This window comes from Penicillium paradoxum (assembly GCF_028828445.1).
Source record: "Penicillium paradoxum strain IBT 22861 chromosome Unknown utg000002l_segment0_segment0, whole genome shotgun sequence".
NCBI lineage: Eukaryota > Fungi > Ascomycota > Eurotiomycetes > Eurotiales > Aspergillaceae > Penicillium > Penicillium paradoxum.
In genome coordinates this window covers 4,025,877-4,041,916 of record NW_026643180.1, presented here as the reverse complement: position 1 = coordinate 4,041,916, position 16,040 = coordinate 4,025,877, and the positions used below count along the sequence as shown (strand labels likewise).

At 51.0% G+C, this 16,040-nt stretch overlaps 6 protein-coding genes across 6 annotated transcripts; 4 read left to right on the top strand and 2 right to left on the bottom strand.

The window, feature by feature from the left end:
- Positions 1 to 914: 914 nt before the first annotated feature.
- N7457_001440 (uncharacterized protein) lies at positions 915 to 5,620 on the top strand (the record flags this gene model as incomplete). Its single annotated transcript, XM_057172486.1, has 4 exons — positions 915 to 1,439; positions 1,509 to 1,688; positions 1,741 to 2,701; positions 2,817 to 5,620. 4 exons carry the CDS (start codon positions 915 to 917, stop codon positions 5,618 to 5,620), a joined length of 4,470 nt encoding a protein of 1,489 aa, XP_057036389.1.
- Positions 5,621 to 6,321: 701 nt separating this feature from the next.
- N7457_001439 (uncharacterized protein) lies at positions 6,322 to 7,248 on the bottom strand (the record flags this gene model as incomplete). Its single annotated transcript, XM_057172485.1, has 1 exon — positions 6,322 to 7,248. The coding sequence occupies one exon, from the start codon at positions 7,246 to 7,248 to the stop codon at positions 6,322 to 6,324; it is 927 nt and encodes a 308-aa protein (XP_057036388.1).
- Positions 7,249 to 8,786: 1,538 nt separating this feature from the next.
- On the top strand, positions 8,787 to 10,076 carry N7457_001438 (putative protein N-terminal asparagine amidohydrolase; the record flags this gene model as incomplete). Its single annotated transcript, XM_057172484.1, has 2 exons — positions 8,787 to 8,964; positions 9,097 to 10,076. 2 exons carry the CDS (start codon positions 8,787 to 8,789, stop codon positions 10,074 to 10,076), a joined length of 1,158 nt encoding a protein of 385 aa, XP_057036387.1.
- A 2,101-nt stretch (positions 10,077 to 12,177) lies between these two features.
- N7457_001437 (basic helix-loop-helix domain-containing protein) lies at positions 12,178 to 13,104 on the top strand (the record flags this gene model as incomplete). The annotated part of the gene is made up of 3 exons (XM_057172483.1): positions 12,178 to 12,405; positions 12,461 to 12,710; positions 12,764 to 13,104. The coding sequence occupies 3 exons, from the start codon at positions 12,178 to 12,180 to the stop codon at positions 13,102 to 13,104; spliced, it is 819 nt and encodes a 272-aa protein (XP_057036386.1).
- Positions 13,105 to 13,851: 747 nt separating this feature from the next.
- Positions 13,852 to 14,239, top strand: N7457_001436 (uncharacterized protein; the record flags this gene model as incomplete). Its single annotated transcript, XM_057172482.1, has 3 exons — positions 13,852 to 13,880; positions 14,010 to 14,078; positions 14,149 to 14,239. The coding sequence occupies 3 exons, from the start codon at positions 13,852 to 13,854 to the stop codon at positions 14,237 to 14,239; spliced, it is 189 nt and encodes a 62-aa protein (XP_057036385.1).
- A 288-nt stretch (positions 14,240 to 14,527) lies between these two features.
- On the bottom strand, positions 14,528 to 15,879 carry N7457_001435 (putative extracellular cellulase CelA/allergen Asp F7-like; the record flags this gene model as incomplete). The annotated part of the gene is made up of 2 exons (XM_057172481.1): positions 14,528 to 14,938; positions 14,992 to 15,879. The coding sequence occupies 2 exons, from the start codon at positions 15,877 to 15,879 to the stop codon at positions 14,528 to 14,530; spliced, it is 1,299 nt and encodes a 432-aa protein (XP_057036384.1).
- Positions 15,880 to 16,040: the final 161 nt, after the last annotated feature.

Sequence of the window (16,040 nt, the reverse complement as noted above, 5' to 3'; positions counted from 1 at the left end):
CATTATGTGGGATTCTGAGGATCTCCATCTCCTGCCACTGTGATCCTACCAATATTTTGTGACAACATTTGCTCCAGGACCAGATAAGAGAGATTCAGTGAATACACGATTGTACAGCAAGAGTATACAGCCATAGCCATGTAATCCCTTGCACTGATTCTGCGAGATTCCATCTCACTGGCCCTGAGTAAGAGGTGATGCTCGATATAGAAATTAGCGACTCGACCAGCGGCCAATTAGACGCAAGCGCGCGGGTCCGCAGCGCGCTTGGTCAGCGGAGTAAGCGGAGCCACTCCGCTAGGTGAAGCTCGCGGCGGAACTTCCATCTCAATCCTTAATCGCTCCGTGCTTGATGTGTGCTTGCCCTCCGGCGTTTTGTCCCTGCAGGTTTTGTTGCATGGGTGACTAACAGGCGCCGCCCCTATCGTTCAATATCAAGCGCCACTGCGGCAAACTCCGACGCGCACGCTTCACCAGCTCAACGATCCCGAACAGTCGCAAACATCAAAGCCGACAACCGTGTAAGGCTGCTTAGGCAGCTTGTTGAAGAAACGGGCTTGTGTGTTCTTAACAGGTAGGACACATCTCCATCCCCGAGTCCATTCGAGTCGTCAGTTTTATCCGCCAGTCGTTCTTTGTATCCATCCATCGTTTCTTTCGCGCAGTATTGGGCCATCGCACCGCCCGTTTGTGATCTGATAACATGGGCTGACTTTTTTCGGTATCGCCTCGGCGTATTGAATCCGATAATAGCATTCAGCATCTGAAATTTTCGCGCAATCGACTCTACCGTGTCCATCGCATATCTGAACAACCCTTGTCGAAAACCCGGAAGAAAACCAACGAGGGTGTGAGTGGAGGGGCTGTTTGAAGAGGCGGCGGCCTATCCAGTTTTTTCCGCTTTTGCGGGCAGGATGGCTAGCCCATTTGTTCCCTCTGCTGGCCGCGGCCACAGGGGAGGCGCGCCAGGCGTGCAAAGCTCGGGACGGGGAAGAGGCGCGAGTACAGGCAACTCGACATATGTGGCGAGGGGATCAGGTGCGCCTCGTGCAGGGAGAGCTCGAGGACGTGGACGAGGATCGGCGACGTGGACGGCTCGTGGTCGTGGTCGCGGCGCAGGCGCTGCAAACTACCCCACGAATGGTACACACCAACCCACAGAAGCTTCCGGGCCTGCTGTTGTGAACTCACCCTTTGCGCAACTCAACCAACAAAAATCTGCTCCTTCCCCGTTCGGTGCTCAACCTGCTCAAGCGTCTCCCTTTTCCAGAGTTCAAAACGGTCTTTCCTCCTCCAACGTTGCCAAAAACCCATTCGCTCAGCCTACAGCCAATATGAATCAGCAGCCTCCGGCTAAGATCATTGGCGGCGGCTCACATGCCGTGGCGTCTATGGATAATGCGTCTATGATGGGCAGTTATCAAGAACGCTTTGATAGGGTCGGTCTGCTCCTTTCTCGAACCCGGGAATTATGACTCCAAATCTTACGGAACTAACCTGCGACACAGCTCAAAATCGATCAAGTGAAACAGCGCGAAAGAGCAATCAAGGACGGGCAAATGGCTGACCCAAACCAGCCGACCTCATTGAACCAGGCAATCACACCTGTCGGTACCTGTACCAGCATGTGTCCTGAGTTCGAGAGGGTGGAGCGTATTGTGCAAAAGGCAGTTGACAAATGTGAAAAGGTAGATAAGGTCAATTGCCTCTCATTGCGTTCTTGCTGACACACTAGTTTAGCATCTGGACCCGTCAACAAACCAGCTTCAGATCATGGAAACTAAGATGGTCAAACGCTTCCGGCGTGCAGCGGCTGGAAATGACGAGCAATTGCCCTCGGATATCCGAACCCCAAAGACACTCTTGCAGACCATGAACTATCTCATCCGTCATGTTATCAATGGTGGTGAACCATTGGCCGCTGTGCACATGTTCGTCTGGAACCGAACACGCTCAATTCGAAATGATTTCTCGGTGCAGCAACTTACGCACGAAGAAGATGTGAAGACTGCGGTGACCTGCCTAGAAAGAATTGCGCGATTCCACATAGTGTCTCTGCATCTTCTTTCTAGCCCGACGAACACGGAATCATTCGACCGTCATCAAGAGCGTGAACAGCTTAATAACACCATGCTTTCTCTCATGTACTACTATGACGACAATCGTGATCGCATTCACTTCCCCAACGAGGACGAATTCCGCGCCTATCACATCTTGTTCTCGATTCACGACCAGCGGCCTGATCTGGAGGCCCGTGTTTCGAAATGGCCAACTTCTCTGCTCACTTCACCTCGAGTGCGGGTAGCTTTGGAACTGTTTGCTGCTGCTTGTAACACATGGGAGCCTCAGGGTGCCTTAGATGCCCGCCGACCGAATGCCATTGCCCAGGGATTCTATGCCCGCTTCTTCAACATCATCAATTCCCCAAGCGTCTCTTATCTGATGGCCTGTGTGGCCGAGGTTTATTTCAATCACATCCGCCAGACAGCAATTCGTGCCATCTGGAAAGCCTATTGCCGGACTCCGCTGTCCCAGCAATCCAAGAACGACCATTGGACTGTGGAGGAACTGACCAAAGTGTTGCACATGGACAATGACGAACAGACAATTGAATACTGCAATGCACAAAGCTTGCAATTTACAAAGAACGCGAGTGGTGTGCTTTATCTCAATTGGGGGGACCGACCAGTCGATTCCATCGGTAAGTTATTTTCCCTCATCTCTCGACTCCATCTCAAAACTCTCCCACTCGTCATCTCAACCGGCATCTTCCATCACATTTTCTCCTTAATGGCCTCCTAATAACAATATTCTAGACTTTGCACCTTCATCTGAGCACGCTTTCTCGGACACTTACGTGGAGTCGAAGCGTGCAGGACGAAGTCTTGTTGCTATCATTCTTGGCATGAACATCAGAGAAGCCGCAAGAATGGGCATGATTGACCGCACCCAATTACCTCAGAAAAGGGAGCAAACTGATGCAGCAGATGGGGACCTCTTTGTGAGTGATGCTGACAATGGGACACCCGCCCCTGTGGTTGAAACAAAGAACATCTTTCCCCCGGACACGTCTGCTTCTGAATTTCGAAACGCCTTTGAGTCTCAGAAGTCTTTCCAACCTACTCCTGCAGTTTCGCCCTCTTTGACCACACCGAACTTCCCATCTCCCGCCCTGCAGCCGTCAAACCCATTCGCGGCGTTGCAATCATCGAAAATATCTCCGTTGGCTTCCCCCCAAAACCCTCCCTCCACATTCCCTCCCTCCACGAATCCATTTGCAGCTTCGGTTACCTCGAGCTCTGTCGCACCCGTCGCGCCGTCTCCTTTTGCCCCTGCAGCAAATCCATTCATGTTCCCAAAAGGAACCGAGTCAGGCAATAAGGCGGAGGCTCCCGCAGCAACCGCCAATGTGATACCCTCGCCCTTCCAGACAAGCTTCCCTCCCTCCAAGTCTGACACTGAAACTCCCAAACCGCCGTTCTCTTTTACCAGTCCTCCCGGCCCGTCGCCATCCGAATTCGCCTCCGCTAGTTCAACCCTATTCCCAAAGCCAGCTGCCACAGGTCTCCAGACACAGACGCCTGCAGCAAGTCCACCTGCGCTTTCAAAGCCCAGTGTTTTTCCTTCTGTGCCATCAACTTCGGACCAACCTACCTCTATCCTAGCTTCTGGCTCGACTTCATCCACCGCACCTTCTCCATTCTCGTTCTCCAAACCAACAGAGATAGCTCAGAAGGCGGAGACTTTGCCAGGAACTACCCCTGCGGCGTCTACACTATTCAAGCCCATCACTTCTCCCGTGGCATCGACTGCGAACAAACCTGCCTTTGTGTTCGCTCCCGGCTCGAGCCCTTTCCCCGCATCATCTTCGTTCTCTTTCTCCAAGCCAGCAGAGACCATCCAGAAGACGGAAACTACAACAACCACCCCTGAGACGTCCACGCTATTTAAACCAAGCACTTTATCGTCTGTGACATCGACATCCGACAAAGAGGCTTCGGTATTCGCTCCTGCTCCGTCTTCATTCTCATTTTCGAAGCCAGTCGATTCGAAGACGGAGACGCCACAGCCAGCTCCTGCGCCATCTGCACTAACGAATCCATTTGCCTTCCCAAGCGGTCCGCTATCTTCATCAAGCTCGGCTCTCGGTCTCAATACCGCAACTGCTGCCTCGTCTCCCTTCACGGGGTTCAAAGCACCAGAGACAATTGTGAAAGCCAAGGAGCCTGCAGTTGTGTCGGCGCCGGAGCAGACACCCTCGTTCTTCCAAACGAAGAATGCGGATGTAATTCCAAGCTCTAAATTTGCAAGCCCCGAGGTAGTGAAGCCAAGCCAGAAAGCTGATATCCCGGCGAGCGCTCCTTCCCCGCTCGAGAAACCATCATCGATCATATCTGCACCTTTAAGCAGTCTCGCTCCAACTAAGCCGAGTGAAACACCGACCTTCAGTGTCTCCGCGCCAACAACGGCGCAGCTTCCCTCTACAAAGTCCGCTCCACTCCCCGTCAGTGGCCCCGCTTCTGTTTCGCGGGCTTCATTCGCTGCCGCCTCACCTCCCCGTACTTTATTCGAAGCACTGAAACGCCCTAAAATATTTGATACCACGTCAGATACGTACTCCCATGAATTGACTGCATCTCAGCCTCCAAAGGCTTTGTTCCCAACCACAGATTCTCCAGTCGAACCAGGGCACACATGGCCGAAGAAACGTCACCATGAGGTTACAGATGAAGACACAACCCATCAGCAAAAGAGGCGCTCTTCACTGAAAGGGAGCTCTTCATTCACATCGTCGGATGGATCTTTCAAACGCTCCGTGCGCTTTGAAGACAACCATGAGGCGATACAGTCTTTGCCAAATGACTCTCAAGTTCAGAAAAAGAAGCGAGACCTGGAGGAACTGGCTGAACCGCAGTCGGGTGAACAGGGCCCAAGTGCTAAGCTATCTAAGATTCCCACAGCTGACGAACACGTTCCTTTCAATTTCTCCGTCTACAAAGCAGAAAATCGTCCCATGCCGAAGCTTCCAATTTTGGAAAAACTCGAGGAGAAGCTTGCACGCGCCAAGGCCCTGTGTGAACCAAAGCCTTTGACCCCAGAACAACTTCAGTACATCGAAGAGGCTCGACTGAAACGCTCCCGCCAAGTTGACGAAGACGAGATCGCGCTTTCCCGAGCACGTATCCTAGCCGAAAAGTTACGGACCGGTCCTGGAATTTTTGATGGTTGGACTGGCCCAATCAGACAGCCATGGCATGATCCTAACTGGAACCCCGCTGCCCGCATCCTAGAAAAGTATCACGCCCGAAATATCCCCCCACCCGCTCGTTATCCAGTACCCCCTCGTCTGACACTTAATCGCACTGCCAGAGGATACGAAGTCGCTTACGCCCCTGATACCCCGGACCGGCCCATGTCCCGCACCGAACAGCGGATCCGACGGACTGGTGCTCGTGGTCTTGCACATGTGCCGCTAAACTTTGAACGCTACAAGCGCGAGAGAAAGGAGAGGGCTAAGGAGAGGACTCAGGCTGAGAGCGAAAACAAGGAAAACAAGGAAAACGGAGATGCAGGCAAAAATCCCGAAGAAGAACGCAACGGATTTACCCGAAGTGTTTAAGCAAGTGCAATATGCTACCTTTTCCCTTCATTTTATGATTATCTTACAGTGTATCTCACTGGCTTTTCTTCCCAGCTATGCCTGGGCCTCTAGGTTCATTCATGTTTGCATATTGTGGAGTCATGTTCATGTATCATCTTTACTTTCAACGAGCATCAATCATGATGAATTATTTAACCCTTCCATTTGCTTTGTTCTTATACCTCTAGTTTGTCTTACGTCCTAAGATTTTTACGGGGATTTTCCTATAAACTTCGAATTGTGCATCTCTAGACCAGTCCAAATACAAAGATCTCGGAGCAAATTGAGGATAAAGTAAAGTCTATTTCCAGTCTATCAAAAAGCGGGATCAAGCAAAGCAACCGCCAACAATCTAAGCACGGTATTCGATCTCCTCCGTCGATGAGCTTTACCCATCTTCCGCACCGCTCAATTCCTGATCGAGAACATAATCCTGCCATTGACGAACCGGCACTTTCTCTTGGAACAGTCGATCGATATCGTTGTTCGTGCGACCTGCCGTTTTGCCAACACAGAACCACATGTATACCAAGCAGATCAAAGTGGTTTCTGTTCCGGTCGACTGCCATTTCCGAAGATATGGTGTAGGATAACATGCCGATGGAGAAACTGAAGAAGATGATGTTGATATAAGCGAATACCACAATCGCAATACCAACACCGTGCGTGAATACACCGTCTTAGCGGGTGGTCCCTAGTCCGCCAACTGCAACCAATGAACACAGCATTCCGACGGTACAGACGAGCAGGTTCGTGCGGCGCGCAATCTTATCACCAAGCGCGACCGAAAGTCTACCTGTGATGATCTGCAAGACGTAGATGATGGTGTTGATGGTGAATCGCTCACCGATACCAGTCGATTGTGCGAAGGCCACGCCGTAGGTATACCAGAACTGGATACCGTTAATCTGCTGCACGAATGTGGCACCGCAGCAGTAGAGAAGTTTCCGTCGTTCAACGGGATCCTTGAACAATGACGACCAAGAAGATTGGGATTTCAGCGCGCGCTCCTTGCTCACTTGCTCCTGGATAAGCTGAAGATCCTTGGCCGGGTCATAACCTCCCATGCGGCAAATCTTCCGCAAAGATGCCTCAGCTGTCTCAGGACGATTTTTCGAAACATACCACACAGGAATCTTTGGGACAAAAGGGACGAGCATTATCATGACACCCGGAAAGACCGTCAGCAGTCCCATGAGGGTTCGATAAAAGGAGGGGGCATCGATGCTTTGTGTGCCTTGTGTAATGCAAGCTCCGACGAATTGAGAAATGAGTTGCATAAATTGGAAGGACATAAGAGCGGGGCCCCGAATCTCAACGGGAGCAACTTCTTTGATGTAGATCAAGCAAGTAGATATGAATTGACAAATACCTGATCCGATGAGGACTCGATCGGCACGGAAGACGCCATAAACGTCCAACGAGCATACTTGGACAATAGCTCCTGCGATGATACAAGCCGAGGCACAGTAAAAGACTGCTTTGCGACCCCATGCATCGTTGATTGGAGCTGTCATCAGGGCGCCAACAAATTCACCGACATAGACCACCGAGCTAGTCACGGACAAAACGCTGGTTCCGAGGGAATAGGATCCATCCTCAGGCATGTTTCAGTAGTCACGAATGAATGGTACCATGTCCAGGATGTCAGTATAGTAAATTGTGTCATAACCATAACAGAAAGCTCCGAATAGAGACACGAAACAGTAGAAAACTGGCCATTTGTGGCGTTGCCAATCGAGTTCGATGTTGAGGATAGCCATTCCGCAGTTTGAAAAGTCGGAATCAGATGCCAGGAACAGTTATCGACGGGATTTCTTTCTATTTATGAGGAAAATTTTCGTATCCCCGTGGGGTCCCTGCATGAAGTTTTGGTGACGGCCGCGCCGCAACGTGGACGGAGCTTCCCATTTTGGAAGGTTGGCTTCGGCTTTTCTTGGGAGTTCAGTTTACAGTGGCGAATAGCCGTGGGATTTAGGCTCGCTGGAGGGCAGAGTAAGACCAAGGGGAAATTTCATCTAGAATCGGGAAGCTTTTGGAGTAGTTCCCAGCATCATGGTTTCGCAATGCAAAGTGGTGTGGAATAGAAGTTCCAGTGGGCTTTCGACTATCTCAGATCTTATCTTCGAACTGCCAAAACTAATCAACAATACAATCCGAATCTGTTTGAACACATGTCGTCTCTGGATATCTTCGAGAATCTTGAGCATGAGCTTGATGTTGAAGCTATGCTAGGAGGATTGGGTCACGGGCCAACCTAGCCCTGGAGGGTGTGGTTGGCCACGATAAGGCCTCTCAGAGTCTCTATAACGCTTGGTGTTGCGAGGCCTCGAAGTGCCTGCCTAGTTTCTTGAGTGTATATGTTTGCAGACCAAGCATTCTGTGGCCAGGGGGCTTTCCCCCATTTCTCGACGTGATCAAGAACAAGGCTTTCTGCCCGGACCTTCTCTCCTACGTTGTAGTGCAGTCGGCTCATAGGGGGAAGTTCTGACGAGGACTGCGGGCGGTGTGGTTTCTTTTGACAACTTACCCGAAGGCGGCCGCATCCAATCTGATTTCTGCCGGGTTTATGAGCTTCGGACATGCAGAACGGAGTACAGGGATCACTAGATCTCTGCAGGGGTTTCTCCTTGAGTCCTGTATATACATGCGTAAATGCATCCTGCCATGTACTCCGTACACTTACATAGAAAGCTTCACCCTGAGCTCTGACTTTTCTCAATACGCATCAATTTGCTCAATATCCTCTCTAATATCCTTGGCTTGTGGTGGATCCACATACTTTCCCTGACGCATCAACATGCATATGACTGATAGCGGAATCTCGCCCTTTCGTCCAAGCTACAACCGCGCCCTGGAACCGATTCCTCTTGGATTGAATTCAAAATCCACACTTGGGATATAATCATCGTGGGTACATCCGGATATTTTCCAAGGATTTCGATCATTCGCCGTCATCCTGGCAAAATCCTTGGCCCGCTGTGTCCGCGTGGGCACCAGAACATCCGGGCTTCATATCTCAGCGACCCACAGGACACAATTGATCACAGACACATATATCTTACCAGTCAGAAGAGAACGTAATTTCAAATTCAGCGCACCTTGTCTGGGCCTCAGATATTTTTCGACATCCCGGTCTAACGACATGAGGATTGCAACCCTCCAGTTCGCGCCGAAGCTGGGCGATGTCAAGGGCAACATTGAGAAAGCAAATGCTTTACTAAAGTCTGGCAAGTCTCTTGCTGTGAATGGAAAAAATCTTGGGATTGGAGCCGAGCTATTGAAGCCTGATATATTGGTACTGCCTGAGTTGGCGTTGACGGGTACGTACTAGCAAACTGTCCACACTGCCACTCCACAGTAGCATCTTGCAGCAGCGCGATTCGTGTTTCCCTCCCGGCATTTCGCCGCTAATTCAACCCGGGCCATAATTCCATTGGCTTACAAATAACTAGGTTATAACTTCCCGTCTTTGGAAGCGATCAAAGCATATGCTGAGCCAGCTGGGGATGGCCCCTCTGCCTCATGGGCTCGCGAAACCGCCAAGCGCCTGCAATGCAAGGTTTGCGTAGGATATCCAGAGATCGAAAGGGATTCTGAAAAGCCTGATCAAGTCACATACTATAATTCGCTTCTTATTATCGACAAGAACGGAGACTTCACCCATAACTATCGCAAAACCTTCTTGTATGACACCGACGAAACATGGGCGGCTGAGGGTCAAGCTGAGCGAGGCTTCCATCACCTTGAATTTTCTTCCCAGGGCAAAGCTTCCACTTCGGAAAGCCTCGGGAAAGAAAACCAGCAAATATCATCCGGGCAGCAAGAAAAGCGGGTCGCGACTTCATTTGGTATCTGCATGGATATCAATCCGTACAAATTTGAGGCACCTTTTGACAAATGGGAATTCGCAACACGAGTCCTTGACTCCAAGTCCCAGCTTGTAATTTTGTCTATGGCCTGGTTGACTCTGCTCAGCCGTGAAGAACTTGATGCCCTCAAAAACAAACCCGAGATGGACACTTTCAACTATTGGCTTCGGCGCTTCTGGCCCCTGCTACAAAAGAAGATGGAGCACAAGGTAGACATTGACGGCGGAGAGGCGGCAGATTCTCCGAAGAAGATCATCATCGTCTTTGCCAATCGGTCGGGCGAGGAGCCACCGACAGAAGATACCAAGCCACCGGCGCGATATGCGGGCACAAGCACTATCATTGCTGTGACGCAACGGGCCCCTCCAAATGCCACCAAAAAAGAGGCGGAGTCAGGTGCGCAGATCCCTGATGAACAAAGTGAGACAGAGGACGTAGGCAACCCATTCGATGTGAAGATACTTTGCTGGGACATGCTAGGCGCGTCTGAGGAAGGTATTTGTTTCGCAGATACCACGGCAGATCCACGAATGGTGTTTGGACTGAAAAAGGCGTCTGAGTGAGGAGGCTTACTGGATACATTTGGCTATTTTATACGGAGTACATAGAGCGGATTTTATGAATAGATCGAATGTGCTCACGAGTTGACATTAGACATGACACCTCGATCACCCGGGTTTTTGTGATACCCTTGTAATCGCAGAATACTTCGATATACATCAGACATGGTATACGATATGGTATATTGGTTATTGTTATGGCGATCCTCTCTGCCAGAGTTGAAACTCCCCCAGTGACGCATCATGTGCAAATGATCCATGTGACAGGAGACTCAGCGGGCGATGACATAGACGGAGATCATGGAGATCGCCGCAAACTACTCCGTACAGGCGAAATGCTCATATACATCTCATTCTTGCATCCCAGTAGAATGCAAAGGTCGCATGATCACTCGCTCTTGATGCTCATCGACATGCGGGTGAAGTACTAGAGAGGACCCTTCTGGATGTTCGATGCAACCCTTTGGAGCGATAGTGGTGTGAAGCGCTTGGTGAGTTCAAATTTAGGATGTTTTAGTCTGAAACATGTGATTCTCGTCTTCCCCCACTCCAATGAGGGGATCAGAAGTAGACTGGCGAGCACTACAACATGGAAGTTGTAAGTTGCACTGTAAAGAAGATTCGTCTTGTGTCGAGGAGATCTAGACCGATACAACCCCTAGAGGATGCACATCCTTGTATCCGATTGCTATCACCTTGAGATGTTTCCGTATTGAGTTTCCTGGTTTTGCTGATTGGGTTGAAGGGTGTTCCCATACACTAGTGGGTATAGCCTGCTAACTTGCAGGGAAACTAGGACGGGGGTACTCCGGATCAATTCCGGTGATATGCTGTAGCATGTCGTTAGTAGACGCTAGTGTCTAGACAACGCCCATTTACTTGCTCTGTGAATTGGCGAAGTTCCAGGTTCCTCTCCTCGACGGTCCGATCCCCCTCGTCGTGGGTGAACACCCCCTGTGATTGGCTCCTAGCACGCCATGGCACGTGATCTAGGGATCCCCCTCCGGGGCCCGGCAGCCAATCACAGCACAGGAAATGAGGTGTGCAGCGGAGGGGCACGGGATGGCTGCACATGACTTACGATGAGGGATGGAGGCGTAGGATGTATTATTGGAGCACTTGAGTGGTTATCTCCAGCTCTTAACGCCTTGAAATTGAACTGCGTTGGCAAACTCGTCTAGACCAAGCTTCGGCCTTCCATGTAGTTCCCCGGACCGTATCCATTTGGAACCTGATTACATAAGACGTATCAGGTGATCTTTCTGCGCTGTTGGTGGTTCTGACTCACCGGAACCCGCGCGACTCCTCTTCTTGACCACCTCCTTGCCACGTGAGCAGTCCATCTTGACTTGCCCGCTACTCTACAACCTCCTAAAGAACCGCCTTTTCTTTAATCGAAATTTGCCGGCAGGCAGATTGTCAAATCGTTTGCATATCGCGCTATCTCCACTTCATCAAATTTTCACTTTTCCCTTTTTAGCGTCCCAATTTCGATTTCGGGTTTCGCAGACAACGTGACCTGCGTCTTGTTGTTGTCGGGCAGGTGACTTCCTGTCAGGTGATAAAGAGAGATCATCCCAAGGTACGGCTCCATCAATACCCCATCTCCATCCAGACCCCCCATGTTATTGCGCATCGCGTCGTGATGCTCATCCCGAGTGGTGCCTGTTTGCGACGCTACCCCTTTGTGTGACCGCCGCTCCCTGCAAAGCAGCATGACGCGTTCTTGATGTCCTCAACCCCGCGGATGCTTTGCGGCATCGGAATGTCTTTCGCTTGCTGGACAGAGTCACTGTCGTGCAAACCTCGTCTCAACTGCCTTGCCGAATGTTAGACGAAGTCACCGGTGATGGCCCGATCTGACGTGTCCAAACTCGCTGAAATGCCCGAAGAACGCGTCGGATCCACGCGTCTGGCCATTTCGTGGGGTATCCACTGATCCTCCAGAGAGTGACATGATCGGAGCGGCACCAGCTTACTGCTGGCTGAATTGGCGTCTCTGATCATATCGCTGTCTTTGCACCCGAGACTTGTTTCAGTTACTGGCTCATGGACTTCATGACTAACCATTACCAATAACAGTACGGATATTTTCCGGCTCAGTATGTCTGATCCCACCATGAACAGCCCCGACGATGGTTCGCACAAGCGCAAGAGAACCGGCTCCGAGGATTTGGGTCCTGACCCACAACGCATGAACCGTTCTTCCCACGGCAGCAACGGCAGCATGGACAACCAACACAACTTCGGCCATGGGGGCCTTGGAAACTACGATCACGGCCTTCCCAACACCGGCGCCGAACTTAACATTGATCAACAGATTCTTCAACACGTTGGTCCGCAGAATGGCCTGTCGGACGATAACGCTCTGACCGCCAATGCCAAAGCCGCTCTGGCAGCTCACACCCCTCAACACAAGTACCCCCCCTCCTCCCGACCCTGGGTTTGATGCGAGCAACCTCACTCAAGGGCTCTCCTTCGCCGATGAGATGAATCAGCCCCCCATGGGCGGTGGCCACAACCATAATTCGACTGCCGCTGCCGTCTATGCCGCGCGCGAGGCTCAGAGCATGAACCAAAAGCCTACTGTTGGCTCTCCTGAATGGCACCAGATTCGCAAGAACAACCACAAAGAAGGTAAGGATACTTTTGGGTCACATACATGGCTTTCTACTGACCACTTCTCCTAGTTGAACGTCGCCGTCGAGAGGCTATTAATGAAGGTATCAACCAGATTGCTCGTCTCGTGCCCAACTGTGATAAGAACAAGGGTGCGATCCTCCAACGTGCCATCGAATACATTCTGCAGCTGCAGGAGGAAAAGAAGAACATCGACGAGCAGTTTGAGAAGCACAGTCTCACCGCCAACCACGCTATCGCTGAGATCAGTGGCTCTAACTCCAAGTTGAAGGGCGAGGTTGCCAGGCGCAACAACATTGCCTTGAAGTGGCTCTCACGTTGTCGGGATGCCGGCCTGGAGTTTGACGACTACGAGGAGTCTAAAGAGCTAGAGACACTGGAGATGGATTAAGGCATTGGTCCTTGTTCTGCTCTATGTGCTACGATTGTTGCGTTTTCGGAGGTTAAGATACTTGAACATACCCTCATTTCATTGTTTCTGCAAATTTGTTCTGCTCTTGACAGATTTCTTCTCCTTCTGCCATGTTTCTTTCATTTGATGTGACCTCACCATACACCTGTCATGACCCTCGATATCCTCATGATTCGGTCTGCCCAGAATCCCCTTATGGCATTCTGAGAGTTGCTTTTATTATGCGCTGCCACTGCTGTTGCCGCTCAACTTTCTGTTATCTTTCACCCCCTTTGATCGTTCTCTGCTCAAACATTTGCGGCTTTTGTACGCTACTCGTGCTTTTATTTCTTATCTTTCATCTTAATGGATGGGCTGGCGAATCTACGGCTGGGATGGGTTTGCCTTGGGATGGAGCTGCAGGTTGATACGAATACATTTTTTTTTTACAGCTTTCCGTTTAGACACTGTGTCATAATCGCAAATGAGGCGTTTTCGCCCGGGTTTCACCGAAGGCGAATGTAAGCAGATCACATAGATCGGAGAACCATACATATCTCCGTTTCGATCACTGGAGTCTCATTGGACGCTCCCATGGTTTCGTCCCAATTAGGGTGTGGGGATACAGCGTGATCAGCTTATACCAACTACCCCTCTATGATGTCAACGTTCCCTCCTTCCTTTATCTTCTCCGATTTCGATTTCTTCCTCATACATCTCTATCATCTCATATAACGATATCTCACTATGTCTTCTTATATTGTGCGCAACATGCCGTATACACCCATATCCACCGCTTGCTAACCATCTGTAGATTACGTGCAAGCCTGACGCAACCCCCGAGGAGGTCCAGGCGTAAGCATTTCCTTCCCTATTCGCGATACAACTTGCTAATACATGGATAGTGTCAAGGACAATGCCAAGGAGCAAGGCGGCGAGATCGGACACGAATACACATTGATCAAGGGCTTCGCGTGAGTCCTTTCCACGCTCTTTAGGTCTCTTCTCGGGGTTGAACTAATTGTTGTTTCTTGGTCTTTATAGTGTTACTTTCCCCGAGGGCAAGGTCCAAACCCTGGATGCGCACCCGCATGTCGAGAATGTCGAGGCCGACGGCAAAGTGACCACGCAGTAATGATTCACTGAGTTTGAGACCCATGTATAGCATGACGACAGTCACTAGCGTTTGTATATCATGGCCTCCTTGGGTTGTGTATACATTTGATGGTTCATGAGATAGAGAGCGAACAGGAAATTATTTGATTCGAAACGAAATCTCGAAATATCAATATCAGCGCTGTAAAATGAATATAGATGTACATCTCTTTAGACCTTGCAAAGGACCACTGTCGCTTTCACCAAACCCCCCTCGAATATATCAAAAGAAAAGAAAGAAAATGTGTAAAAAGCTTCAAGCCGACGTTTACAAGTTCGACGTGGCAGTGATTTCACTGCTGGACTCGCATCCGACGTCCTTAACAACAACGGTCTTTCCACTGGCACCGGTAATCCGCACATCGACAGTGCTGGTTCCGAATCCGGCAGTGTTCTCAAAGAAGTTGTAGTATGTACGAGTGGTACCCTGCCACGAGCTACCGCCATCAGTGCTGACTTCCAATGCAGTAACGGCCTCGTTGGCGTTGACGACCTGCATCGAGAACCAGTATTCGGAGGTACCCTCCTTGTTCTTGAGCTTGAGGGGACCGTCCAGCTCGCAGGGCACGTATGACCAGTTAATGTCGATGATGCCGGCGGAGATATCCGAGAGCTCGGCAAAGGCTTCTTGGAAGAGGTCAAGGTGGTTGCTTTCGCATTCGGGGCATTGATCGACGATCTGATGAGATGTTAGAACTGATGGAATATGGAAGGGATTGAATATTAGCTTACCATGGCTTTGATGGAGTTACCACTTGGGCCAGTGACAGCAACACATCTACCGCAGCTGGCGGCGTCATCCCAGCGCTGGAGGGAGAGGGCTGTGCCGAAGAGGTGGCTGGGCAGTGTGTAGCCGGAGAATGAGCAGGTTCCGCCGCCGACGTTGCCGCCGTAGAAGGTGGCTTCGCCTGCACTTCCGCCAGTAGATCCCGTGGAGGCAGGAGAGGTGGAAGACGAGGATGCAGCAGATTTGGTAGAGGTGCTGGCAACCTCGGGGGCCTTGACGGTAGCCTGGGTAGTGGCAGCAGCTTGCGTGGTGGTGGCAGCCTGCGTAGTGGAGGCTTCCTTGGTAGCGGTCTCAACGACCGGGGCAGCGGTAGGCTGGGCGACAATGGTCTCCTCGACGGAGGAAGTGGGGAGGGGAGCTACAACCGGGGTAGCAGTGGGTTGGGCAACAATGGTCTCCTCGACCGAGGAAGTGGGGAGGGGAGCTACAACAGGAGCGGTCTCGACAGCAGAGGTCTCGGCAGCAGAGGTCTCGGCCACGGGGGTCTCAGCAGCCGGAGTCTCGACAACAATGATTGAAGAGGTCAAAGTCTCAATCGGGGCCACTGCGACGGTAGTCTCAGACTCCACAACAGCAGGGACAGATGAGGAAGTCACTACGGGCTCTGCAGTAGGCTGAGCCTCAACAGTAACCGGGGTAGGCGAAGGGGCGACTGTAGACTCCACAGAGGTAGCAGATGGGGCGGCTTCCACCAGGACGGTCTTGTAGTAGACGCTCATAGTGTAGCCCTTTGGACAGTATCCATCATCATGTCCGCGGAGGCGCAATGGACCGGCGGAGACAGTGGCGGCGCTTAGAAGAGCGGCCACAGAGGCCAGGCGCATATACTTCATTGTTGGGGTTGTATAGTGAAGTGAAGAATGAAGAAGTTTTGTGGGAGAATGTATCAACGATTGACTGATCGAGTTCAAGTCACAGATTGACTTTTCAAAAGGACAGGACGTGCAGGTTGCACTTCAAAAGAATGGACGTCTGGATAGCGAATGCCAGATTC